A 12,372-nucleotide genomic window follows, 5' to 3' on the forward strand; every position below is an offset into this window, starting at 1 on the left:
CATGGTATTCGTCTGAACAGCTAATAGGAAAAGTTCTTAGTCTAGCATGCTTCCCTTCCACCTTCCAATAGGATGAAATCATAATGCCCTTTACACATTTTCTTAAGTAATGTGTAAGATTCTTTCCTTAATCTTCTATTGACTATTACACTTAAGTAAAAGACTTAAAGAAAAACCTACAGTGCAAATTTTACCACACTTTAGGCAAAGTTAAGAGCACCTCCTGTGCAAGCTATGCTGAAGGGAGTCATTTTTTGGAATCTTAATGTGATTGTGTAGATTGCCTTCCAAGATGATTGTGGCATTTCTTTTCAAGAATTTGATTTCAGAAACTGAAGATTCTATCATCATAATTCACATCAACTCTTGAGGAGCATTTACCTGCCGTTCCTCCAAGAAGTCGATGCTATGAAATAAGCTAAACTGAAAGACAGTGATCTGCCCAAGGACATCCAATAAGCTTCACAGCTGGCCACCCAGACTTGTACTAAAATGGAAGGCCACAGGGTAAGAACAGTCAACAGTCAACAAAACCTTTATTAGGCATAAACATTTGATAGGTGAGGACTCTGTACAGAAATCGTAGCACAGGGTAAGAGCTATTTGATCACTCAGTTGTAATCTGTAAGGTTCTGCCCCTATATCAGCAGAAGCACTTCATTGTTGATAAAGTATCTTCATTCCATCTTAGACTGGTTTATGTGCTCAGCAGAGTCATAGCCAATTCAAATGACTGCTAGCTTCTTTGATCCTGTTGCACAAACAAGTCACAGTTATACATTACAAAGTAATCATCTCTGCTCTCATTCACCCTTGTAGATTTTAAGACTGCATTCTACAAGCTTTGCATAGTTAAGTCTTTTAGGGCCAAATCCTAACCACTTGCCAGCACTGGCATAGATGTGCCAATAGGATGCGTTCCCATCCTGCAGTTGGGAGGCACTCATGGAGGGCTCCTCAAAGTAAGGGAATGCTTGTTTCCTTACCTAAGAGCTGCATTGCCCTTATGTCGGTGCTGGAAAGTGGGTTAGATTTGCACCCTTAATGTAAAAAAAAAAACAGAGCCCAAACATATGTTTTGCTATCAGTGTCAGAAGTGCACAAGACTGGGAACAGGATGCCCAACTCAAAAGAAGATCTGATCACATTCCTTTGGCCCAGGAGTCAACAGCACAGGTGAACTGCTGGACAAGTTTTATAGGAGTAGGGAGAAAAAGTTCCTTGAAGGAGAGATAGGATACAGATTTAAAATATAAATATCAACACGGCTATGCTTCATAAGATAGCAGGCACTGGACCAAACCTGCGGCAAGGAGGTTGGCTCTCCTCGGTTCAAGTTCACAAATGTAGGAAAGTATCCTACTCTCTCTGGAAGAGGTCACGTGACTCTGAAACTCAGCTTCCACCAGAAGACAGGGGCTAACCAGCAGGGGGCGGGGTCACTCCCTCCTGAACAGGCATGCTACAAGCAGGAACTGTAAGATGCAGGTAGAAGAAGGTGCTCACTTTATGCCAAGCATGAGAGAACTACAGCTACATCTGCTAAATAACTTTAATATCCCACTGCATTACTATCATCTCCTTGGGCACAGGCACAGAATGTACTCTGTTGTACTCCTGGATCTACACACACTCAAAGAGATGGGTAGGACATAGTCAGAGGGCTTATGGAACAAACAATAACACAGACAATTCAGATTATCACAGGTTTAGTAGCAGCTGTGTCTTATAATCAGTAAAGCCTCAGCAGAAACAGTGCTGCTGAACAGGCAAACTGAGTGACAACTGGGTCTCCCAGTGTGATAACTGGGTTTTCCCATATCTTGAATATATGATCAAGATATGCATATTCTCTTGTCATTTACAAGCTCATGAGTTTCTAACGGGAAAATAGTCCTCACTTCTGGTCATTATCTGCTTAATGACATCACTTCCTCAATGTTGTTACTTTCAGACCTCAGCATGTTACCATGAATGTGGATTGCTGAGAGGTGGTGGACTCTCCCTCACTAGAGATATTGAAGCAGAGACTCGACAAGCACCTGTGTTGGAGATGCTCTAAGAGGATTTCCTGCCTAAGAGAGTTGGACTAAATGACCTATTAGAAGGGGCCTTCTAACTCTATGATTCTGTGAATTGGACACCTTTGCTCTAGCAAACCATACTTTAGCTATTACTTCACATTTCCTGAGGTGCAAAATCTGAAAAACATGGCTGCTGCCAGTCCACACCTTCCTAGTGTTGTTTTAAGGGCTATGCATAACATACCATTAAACACAGAGCTTTAATCTCAACTCAAGTTTAATGGGTAATGGAAGGAAAGTGGGGAAAGACCACCTGACCGAGTGCAGTGCTATCTCATCATGCATCTAAATATTAGTAAAGAGAAACTGAATGGGGAGAAGCTCTTCATGGTTCTAAATAGCAGAAATAAAGAGCAGATGCACTATAGTAGAGGACATACTTTAAAAAAATCAGCCAGACCAGTTATTTATGGAGAAACTGGCTTAGACCCAAATCCTATCCAACTTTCCAGTACTGACACAGCTGTGCCAATGGGGCATGTGCTGCATCCTGCAGTTGGATGGCAGTCACATAGGCCTCCTCAACTTAAGGGAATGTTTGTTCCCTTACTTCAAAACTTCACTGCTCTTACCTTGGTGCTGGAAAGTTGGTTAGGACTGCACCCTAAGTTGCTAAAGGACAAAATTGTGCAGCTCTGATGCAACCTACAATCCTGGCCTACTAAATTTTCGACTGCCTGGACAACACCACACTAATGCACTACTTTTACAAGTCTTTTTTTTTTTAAGGAAATACATTTGAAGAGCACTTCAGGAAACAGTTCCCCAAAGGACTAATTGCTTACCAGTGTAAACAGATCTCTCACTGCCAGAATCTTGCCAGTTCATATCATAAAGTAGGCAGAGGAATCCACTATGTAACTAAGCACCAGACTGCACAGACCATAAAATTTTAAATCTTACATTACTTGGAAATGGACCCCACCACCTGCTCATGTTAACCAAAGGATTATGTAAATTGTAGGCATTAGTCTCAGAACAATTATGTCTCATTCTACCTGCAAGCTCCTGTTCCAGACCAGGTAGTATGGTCAGCCCAGGGAAGCTCAAGGGGTCAAATTTATTCAATGAACTCTGGGGGTAGGAATAAAGTAAGATAAAAGATGGACCTTGATAGCTATGTCACTGACCTGGCCAAAATACCAAATATCATGCTAACTTTGATTACAATCACCCCTGCAAGGCATCTTCTCCCACTGCTTCACCAGCATGATTCATCTTGATTTACAAGGGATTTAATGCTTACAAAATTGAAGGACAGGATACTACAAGGGCAGCACTTAACCTTCTCCGGGGTAGATTTCTATACTGCAGCAGCGGGGAAAAATCCTCCTTTACCATGCCAATGCCTGAATAAATGAGATGCTGAGTGTGGGATAACTACATTCAAAGACCAATGAAACTAAATATTCATGCCGAGCATGACATCTACTTTATGGATGAAGTAATTCTTTGATAGGTCAATTAGCTAGAATGCCAAGTGAGAAGTTGACATTTAAATGACTGGTTCTGTCAGTGTAGCCCACCAATATAGAGAAATACAACTGATTGTTTGAGCCTAATTTGCAAGCAAGAATCATGCACATCATCTTTTTTAAGACTGACAGGTAGCTAAAATCTGAGCAGTCATACATTTTGAAGCCTTTCTCCAAAGGGGATACAAAGGTAACAGGGCAGAAACAACAAGTATTAAGTTACTGTATATAAATTTAATTTTTTTAAATGTAAGGCTGTCCAATACACTGTCCTCTTTAAAAACATCTTTGATAACTCTAGCCAATCATCCTCCTACTTCCAACAGGTTGCCAAGTGGACAATCATTCTATACCATTAGACATACCAAGACACCTATCAGTCTCCTCATTATCTGCAACTTGATTTCAATCAGAAATCACACCGAAACTGTTCCTATGGCCTTGATCAATTGATGCCAAGGTTATCTGAACAAATTTAGAATATTTTTGGAGTGCTCAATCCAAGAAAAGGCACCGCTTTTGCCCAACAGGCTCTAATTTTGAGGGTATGACATAGCTGCCTTATAGGTCAATTCAAGAAGCTTCCTCATGAGGAAGCTGATACCATGGCTTCCTCATGAGGAAGCTACTTGAATCAGCACATAAGGAGACTATGGTGCCCCCAAAACAAGAGCCATGCAGGCAAAACCAATGCCACTTTTGGATTCAGCACCCCAAATATACATAATAGATCCAACTTTTAAGACAAAATGCATATAGACCTGTGTTATCAATGCCTTGAAACAGGTACAAGATTGCAACCTATTGAATCTTTGTCATCTTTGAAACTGATCATTTGTTGTTGGTACCACTGCTGTAGGGGTTGTTGGTTATTTTCAGTACTCAAGTGGTTCCACATGTCTGGCAGGGAACTCCTGAGGAAGGGTGGGGATCACCCACCCACATACCTATAACCTTCCACAGGGATTCAACTCTCTCCTGATTAACATAGATATGCAATGCAATTGAGCAAAATCATGAATATCAAGTTTCTTCAGTATGCCAACACCTAGTTTTCCTCTTTATCCAACCTCAACTCCTGCAGTTTATTTAGCATACAAATGACTAGAAAACTGAATGCAGACAAGCCAGCTGGTGCAAAGGTAGATAAAAATGAGGTAATGGTGTGTTGCAGACCTCCAAGGAGGTTCAGACCTCCAAGACAGACACCATCCCTCAGGTATGGGATTTGGTCTGCTCAAATTCATACACATGGAGTGTTCCCAGACCTCCTGATATATCTGAAACTTCAGTGGCAAGGAGTATGAGCAATTTTAATGAAACTGATCAGCTGAAAAGACTACAAATATCTTATTCCCAATTTAAACTAATCATGATTTATGCCTTTAACTCTGAAGCTCAACTGCTGCTACAGTTTACCTGCCACTTCATGACAGCTCACAAGCTGCAGCTAATCTGACGTGTTTCAGTGACTGAGAGGACATTGTGGCAGGCTTCAGGACCCACACATGTTCCCTGTAGTCTTCTGGGAACCACTAAAATACTTACTATAGTCTAGGAAACCCTTAACAGTTTGAGCCTATGCAGTTACCTTCTCCCTCCACCATCACAAAATCAATTAACAAATGTCCACTTGACCACGCCACCCTGCACCAGCGTCCACCATGATATGCAGCTGTCATATTCTTTGATGTTGCTCCACAAGGTTGGAATTCTCTCCTAACAGCTAAGGTTTCAATCTCTCAAAAAGCGGGAAAAGTATTTGTCTCATCCATCTTTCAATTACTAAATTTAAGTTGATATTCCTGCTTGGGGTAGGGAATTAGTTCTCCAGAACAGGAAATTAGATGTTCAAGCATCCCTCATCATTCACCACAAAGTCATGCTGAAGTTAATAAAGATGTTCAGCATAGCCACATATAAGACAAAATGTTGCCATCCACTACTATCAAATATGAAGAAGCTGAAAGTGTAACAATTCCCTCCATGTAACATGGATTTCTTTTAGTGATTGAAATCAGTTAGTACAAAGTATTTTGATTTGGCAGCACTCTTATCCTCATTTCCTTAGAACATGGTTTCCCAACTCGTGGTCCGCAAGAACCTTCCAGGTGGTCCCTGAGGTCTCTGATGGAAAGAAAAAACACTCCATGCCTTCCAGGAGAAAAAAAACTTCTGCAGCGCCAGCATCCAATCAGAGCAAAGCATTTCTCTCCTCTCCTGCATGACTCCAACTCCCTCCCTCCCTGTGTGTGAGTGCTCAGACAAGCAAAAAAGCTAAGCACAGGCACCTTGTAAGGTGAGCATGTTTGTGCAGCCTCGTGGCTCAGCTGCATCCAGAGGTGAGATGCCCTGCTGCCCTCCGCCTCCACTCCTCCTGGATCCCGAGCCTTCTAGTGAGCCCTGGCAGCCTGGTTTCTCAGGAGTCAGATCAGGACTCCAGATGGCCCAGGAAGCCCCTTTTTAACTTGGGAGAGGAGCGAGAGGCCGAGGGAGCCAGAAGTTGAAGGCATCGCTGACTTTGGGGGGGGGGGGGAGTGCTCCAGGCTGTGGACATGGTTCCCACAGAGGAAGGAAGTCAGAGGTGGTGTGGCAACAGGAGAGGGGAGAAACAGTATGTTCAAGCCCCAGCCCTGGTACCCCCCCCCCCCAGTGGCAAGATTGGGCCTCCTGGATGTGTTCTTCTAACTCCCAGGGGTGAAGAAAGGGATCCAGACAACCAGGTTTTTGAGCCTCTTTTGGAGAGAGGAACAGGTAGCACCTCTGCTGGCTTGTTGCAAGTTGCCCACCTGGGGAGAAGCAATCCTAGACTCCTGTCTCTTCCTCCTCACGAGAGCAGCAGCTTTGTCCACAGGGGAGACCTCCCCCATCCTAGTTCCCCCATCTCCTCAGATTGCAAACCTATACACTCTTACCTAGGAGTAAGCCCCATTGACTGTAATGGGACTTCTGAGGAGACATGCATAGCATTGGGCTGTTAATCACACCGTGATGGACTTTTCCTCCAGAAATTTTTCCAATTTCCTTTTAAAGGCATCTAGCCCAGACATCATCACCGTATCCTGGGGCAAGGAGTTCCACAGACTAATGGGCAGGTGGGAGAGTGGGCAGTTTTGTGGCTGCAGCCCCAACCAAAGCAGTCCATAGCTAGAGCATGACAGCAATTAGAACAGGAAGTGAGGAGAGAATTCCCCCCCCCAAAGACCTCGCGGTGCATGCCAAAAGGGCTTTTCTTCTTGAGAACATATACAGCAGCCATTCTGAGATGTCTCTCTGAGCTGCTGCTTCCTTCTAACTAACGTCTATTATGTTATTAATTTAGATGCATTTTTTGTGTATGGTGTGGATGGGTTGCATGTGGTCCTCGCCGTCTCCAAATTTTGCCTTAGTGGTCCCCAAGCTCCTAAAAGTTGGGAACCACTGCCTTAGAAGCAATTGATTGTATTCATTTCTGGGTAAACAGGACTGAGGTACTTTAGAGTCCAATCCTGGGCTCAGCGCCGCAGCTTCATACCGCCGCACACTGTTGCAGACGTGCTGTAAGGCATGTTTGCGAGCCTCACCACAGGGCTACTGCCCGTGTTAGCCCAGCGCTGGCCCGTGCTGGGCTATTGCGGGATGCGCGCCCAGCCTCCACCGCTCAGCGGTCTCACCGACCGCCAAGCCGCAACATGGTAAGCAGGGGTAGGGAGGGGAGTGGGCTTTGCGGGGAGGGGGGAGGCTGGCAGGGAGAGGGCAGGCGGGAGGCGTGCCAGGGGAAGGGATGGGGAAAAAGGAGGCTGTCTGGTGAAGCTCTGCTCCACCAGATCCTGTTTGTTCATACAGGGCTCGGCACCCTACACGAATGGCTTTACTTTACCGCCAATCTTTTGGTCGGTGGTAAAGTGAGTAGCCCCATTATGGGGCTGCTTCCCTTACCTGGGAGAAGTGCCGCCTGTGGTAGCCCAAGGTGTTCAAGATCCAGTGGTAGCTGTTCTTGGTGCCGCCAAGGCTGGGCACCCCAGGCAGCTCAGGATTGGGCTGTAAGTAAGCGAACTTAATGGGCTTCTCCTAGTAAGCAAGCTGAAGACTGTAGGGTTGGTCCCACTGAACAGTTTAAAAACATTTTCATCAGGATCTTACTTTTGTTCTGCATGAGCTTTTAATGTCACTGCAACCAGTGGGGACTCGTAAGTATATTCAACTCTTTTCAAAAGCACAAGGGTAGGGATTCTATATTTAAAATAATTCTTTTTTGATTCATTGTTAAATATTGGAAAGTTTTTAGCATACTCTTGGGAAATAATCAGCAATCAAAGATATAAGCATTATATTCAGCCAAAGACCTGTCAGTCCTTCTAGCACAGCACAGCACAACACAACACATATTTACAGGTAAGCTCTATGTGAACAATCTTAAGAAGTTGGCAAGTATGACAATCTGATCAAAGGGTTACCTGGATTGAAAGCATCATGCCAAACAAACAAACAAACAAACAAACACACACACACACACACACCCTGAACACCAGATGGCAGCAGAAAAAGGAACTAATTACTAATGGTTCACCCCACCCATTAAACAAATAAGTATATTTTCCAACACTCACCGGTCTGGCCTGAGGACTCAAGTAAGGTTCAATATCATCATCATTCAATCCATCTTTCTGGTGCACAGATCCATTTTGAACTAAAGACAAAAGTGTAACAAAGATTACTTGACATCAGTCTGGAGGCTTAGTAGTTAATGTCTAACAAAGGAGAAACAAGAGGGCTCAATCTTATTTAAAAGCCACCTCCATTGACCTGAAAGGACTTGTTGCCTAATCCTATAGGTGTGTAGAGGTTGCCTATTGCTGCTCACTGATAAGGGAAGGCAGTTAGGCATGTACTGTATTTAATTTTTCTCTGTTTTTACATGTTTCAAAATTGAGTCCTGGCACTGGTAGCCTAAATACTCTGGTAGCATTACTCTGGTAGCAACAGGTAGCAACCAAAACCTGTTGGTTTGCAGGTAAGTGCCAGAGTATTTAGGCTACCTGTAAAAAAAAAATTACTGAAACACTCTTTACAGAACACAGTAATGTGCTAAAACCTCAACCAAATTAATCAGAAAATAGATTGCTCACACAACTAAATGCTTCATGGGATGTTTCCTTTTGCTCTCAGCAGAAGTTTAATCAACTAAATCAGTAGCCACTTCCCCCCTTGCAAAGCCCTCATCTCACCTTAAAACATCAAGAAACATGTGCATGCAAAGGAAGAGGGAAAACAAACAAGCTTTAGCAGGATTTTCTTCCGCAACTACAACTCAGAGTGGCCCTTTACCATTTTACTCAAATTTGTAGTGTGTGGCAAGGACAGACATAATTTTTATAACAAGGTTCAGCTGTATTTCAGAAATTCTCTAAAATCTTGCTCTTCTTCCTCTGCCCCATATTCACCAATTTGTAACTGCTAAAAATCAATGGGTCCATTCTCCTAGTACAGTGTTCCTCAAACTGCATTGGAACCCACTAGGTGGGTTGTGAGCCCATTTCATGTGGGTCCCCATTCATTTCATCATTTTATTTTTAATATACTAGACTTGATGCTACCATAGTATATGACTGCATTTGGGGAAATGTTACAGACCTGTAGTTTTAAGAAGCTGCTATGTATATGCTTTTACAATCATAGTCAACGCAACTTACTCCTAGGTAAGTGTGGGTAGGATTGCAGCCTAGGATTGTTAATAATGTTCCTGCTTGATGATGTCACTTCCAGTCATGACATCACTTCTTGTGGGTCCTGACTGATTCTCATTCTAAAAAGTGGGTCCCAGTGCTAAATGTGCAAGAACCACTGTCCTAGTAGTTTGCCTACAGATGCTCTTTCTAAACAGGTACACACTATCAAGAAATAAGCAGCAAAGAGGCTCTCATCCCACCACCTCCCCACTCACTGTCTGTCTACTGAACATTTAGGGGAAAAATCAGAAGTAAAACATGTTACAGGGAACAGTTTACAGAGTGGCTACCACCACCTTTCAAATCAGCTTCTCATCCTGCTTTAAACCCTGACTCACTTCTGCAATTAGCTCAAAACATTAATTCCTGGGCACCAGACCAGATGAAAGAGAGTCCTATCAGTATAGCCAATGCTTTCTCTTTCACAGGACCTGCAGCTACCATCACCCCTCCCCAACAAAAACTGTCAGCACCTGACACGCACATTTTAACTCTCAAGAAGTACAAAATTTAGAACTCTGGGGTGTAGAAGGAAAAAGTTTAAACCCATTTTCTATGCTTTTTCAAGGAGGTAACTCTTACAGGAAACCACCTTCCTTCTCCCACTTTGTTTTTTTTAAGAGGGTCCATACATAGGATTACCAGATATAGAGCAGGACAGAGCGCCTATAACTAAGAGGGAATTTTGGCAAGTGCAGCTTTTTAAACCCTTCCATGCTGAACATGGGAACTAAGGTTTCTGTAGCCAGAACTATCACAAAATGAGAGGTTCATATCCCTGGTTTCAAGGCCACATTCACCATCTAGATTTTAATCCAACATTTCGCCCTATAACATTTGAAGCGAAGCATCAGATTAAGATCTAGACTTGGTGAATGTGGTCCTGAAACCCAGGAAATGAATGTTCTATGTTGAACTGCACCTGCCAAAATTTCTTCTTCTACACAATGGTTAATGGTATAGGCACTCCACTGTTCTCCACTGTATCTGGTCATCCTGCCAGGGAGCAGGAGCAGCAGCAATGGAGATGGGCACCCTTACCAACTCATTGTCTGTGGCACTACCTCAGTTCATGAGTTAGCCAGTTCTGACAGTCAGGCATCTGACATTTCAACCATCAGGAGGTTGGAAGAAGATCTTGGTTACAATGACATCAATATCACCTGGTACTAACACCAGAAGATCTGAGTCAAAGCTAGAGGTGGTTGTTTCCAGTTGAGTAGGAAAGAGTGCCTATACTTTTAACCATTGTACAGAAGAGGGATTTTTGGCAGATGTAGCTCAACATGGAAGAGTTTTAAAAAGTGCACCTGACAAAATCCCATCTTCTGTATAATGGTTAAAGGTAGAGGCACTCTGTCCCATTTTATCTGGTAACTCTACCCATATGCATCAGATGAAGGCGCCCATGCAGCAAGCCACACCCATGCTTCCTAGAAAGCAGACTAAGCAGGTCACATAAGAGAGAAGGCAGTGACTGCCAAGTCAGGTACCCCTCCATTAAGAGAAAAAAACAAAGATCAACCCACTAGCTTTGGCCATCCCTAGCTTCCGATGCATAAGGGTAGAGTTACCAGATACAAAGCGGGACAGAGTACCTCTACCTTTAACCACAGAAAATGGAATTTTGGCAGGTGCACTTTTTCAAACTTCCATATTGAGCTACACCAGCCAAAAAATCCCCTTTTCTATACAATGTAAACCACCACCTGAACACAACAAGGCTGACTCCTGAGCAGACACAGATAGGAACTGCACTTTAAGTCAAGGCCAGGCAGAGTGTTTTTGAGGGCACAATCCTACCTACCCTAGTAGTAAACCCCTCCCCCCAGTATCCCTAGTAGTAATTCTAACTTACTTTAGGAGTAAATCCCAACCGAACACAATGGGGGCTGACTCTAGAGTAGACCCAGATAGGAACTGCACTGTAAGTCAAGCCCAGGCAGAGTGTTTTGGGGGGCACAATCCTACCCACTCTAAGAGTAAACCCCTCTCCCCCAGGAATACTCCTAGTAGTAATCCTAACAAACTCTAGGAGCAAACTCCAACTGAACACAACAAGCCTGACTCCTGAGTAGACACAGACAAGAACTGTGCTGTAAGTTAAGGCCAGGCACAGTGTTTTTGGGGGCACAACCCTGCCCACCCTAAGAGTCGGTGGCATAACTGGAGGGGGCAGAGCACTCAGGCTGGCAGGGAGGCGGGCAAGCAGCCCCTCCCTTCAGAGCCATTCCCGGCAGGGGGAGCAAAATGGAGCCATCGGCTCCACATGCTGTCCGCATGCCTTGGCTCCATTTTGCTCCCCCTGCTGGGAATGGCTCCGAAGGGAGGGGCTGCTTGCCTGCCTCGCTGCCAGCCTGAGTGCTCCGCCCCCCTCCAGCTACTCCACTGCTAAGAGTAAACCAACTGAACAAGGGAGGCTACTCCCGAGTAGAGGTGGATAGGAAGTGTGTCCTCGTCAAGGCCGGGCAGAGCGTTCCAGAGGGCACAGCCCTGCCTGCCCTCGGAGCAAGCAGCGGGCCTGCTCTCGAGCAGACTCAGGGAGTGCTGTTGAGTCACCCCCTGCAGAGGAGAGGGCGAGGAGGCGCACGCCGCAGTCTGCCTGCCGGTTCCCGACTCACCTTTGGTGCCTTGGCCCTTCGGTCTCTGGAGCGGCGGAGGCGGCGTTGGAGGAGACAAAAAGGGAAGGGGAGAGAAAGGCGGTCATGAGAAGCAGGCTGGCCAAGGGAGGGGGGAAGGGAGCCTGGCCCAGGCCTGCAGCCTGCCTGGCAGGGGCTCCTTGGGGAGGTGTGCGCATGCGCGAGCGCCCCCCCGCTTGGCGCCCCCTCACCACACTAGGCCTCAAGCCAGGGCCTTTCCCAGCGTGGCAGCCCAGGCTCCCCGGCGACGGCGCTCACCTGCTCCAGGAGGCTGCTGGCCGACATGGCTCCCGTCAGTCGGCGGCGTTCCGAAGCTGAGGCGACGCGGGGCGGGCGGCGGCTTTGTCCGGCCGGGGAGCGACGAGGCGCGCGCGGCGAGGGGGAGAGAGAGGCGCACACGCACCGCGCGGCTGGCTTCCTGGCGGACTCTTCACTGCCTCGCCCCGCCCGCTGCCGCTACCGCCGC

At 45.5% G+C, this 12,372-nt stretch overlaps 1 protein-coding gene across 1 annotated transcript in view; it reads right to left on the minus strand.

Annotated features, from left to right (window-relative positions):
• The window catches only part of YTHDF2 (YTH N6-methyladenosine RNA binding protein F2), a 30,058-nt gene extending 17,686 nt beyond the window's left edge, over positions 1-12,372 (minus strand). The window contains exons 1-3 of the mRNA XM_066638888.1: positions 12,165-12,372; positions 11,889-11,913; positions 8,149-8,228 (exon numbers count right to left, since the gene is read on the minus strand). Coding sequence (XP_066494985.1) covers positions 8,149-8,228; positions 11,889-11,913; positions 12,165-12,191 — 132 coding nt within the window. The 5' untranslated portion in view covers positions 12,192-12,372. The remainder of the gene's footprint in view (positions 1-8,148; positions 8,229-11,888; positions 11,914-12,164) is intronic.

The sequence above is a fragment of the Tiliqua scincoides genome, chromosome 10 (genome assembly GCF_035046505.1).
Source record: "Tiliqua scincoides isolate rTilSci1 chromosome 10, rTilSci1.hap2, whole genome shotgun sequence".
NCBI lineage: Eukaryota > Metazoa > Chordata > Lepidosauria > Squamata > Scincidae > Tiliqua > Tiliqua scincoides.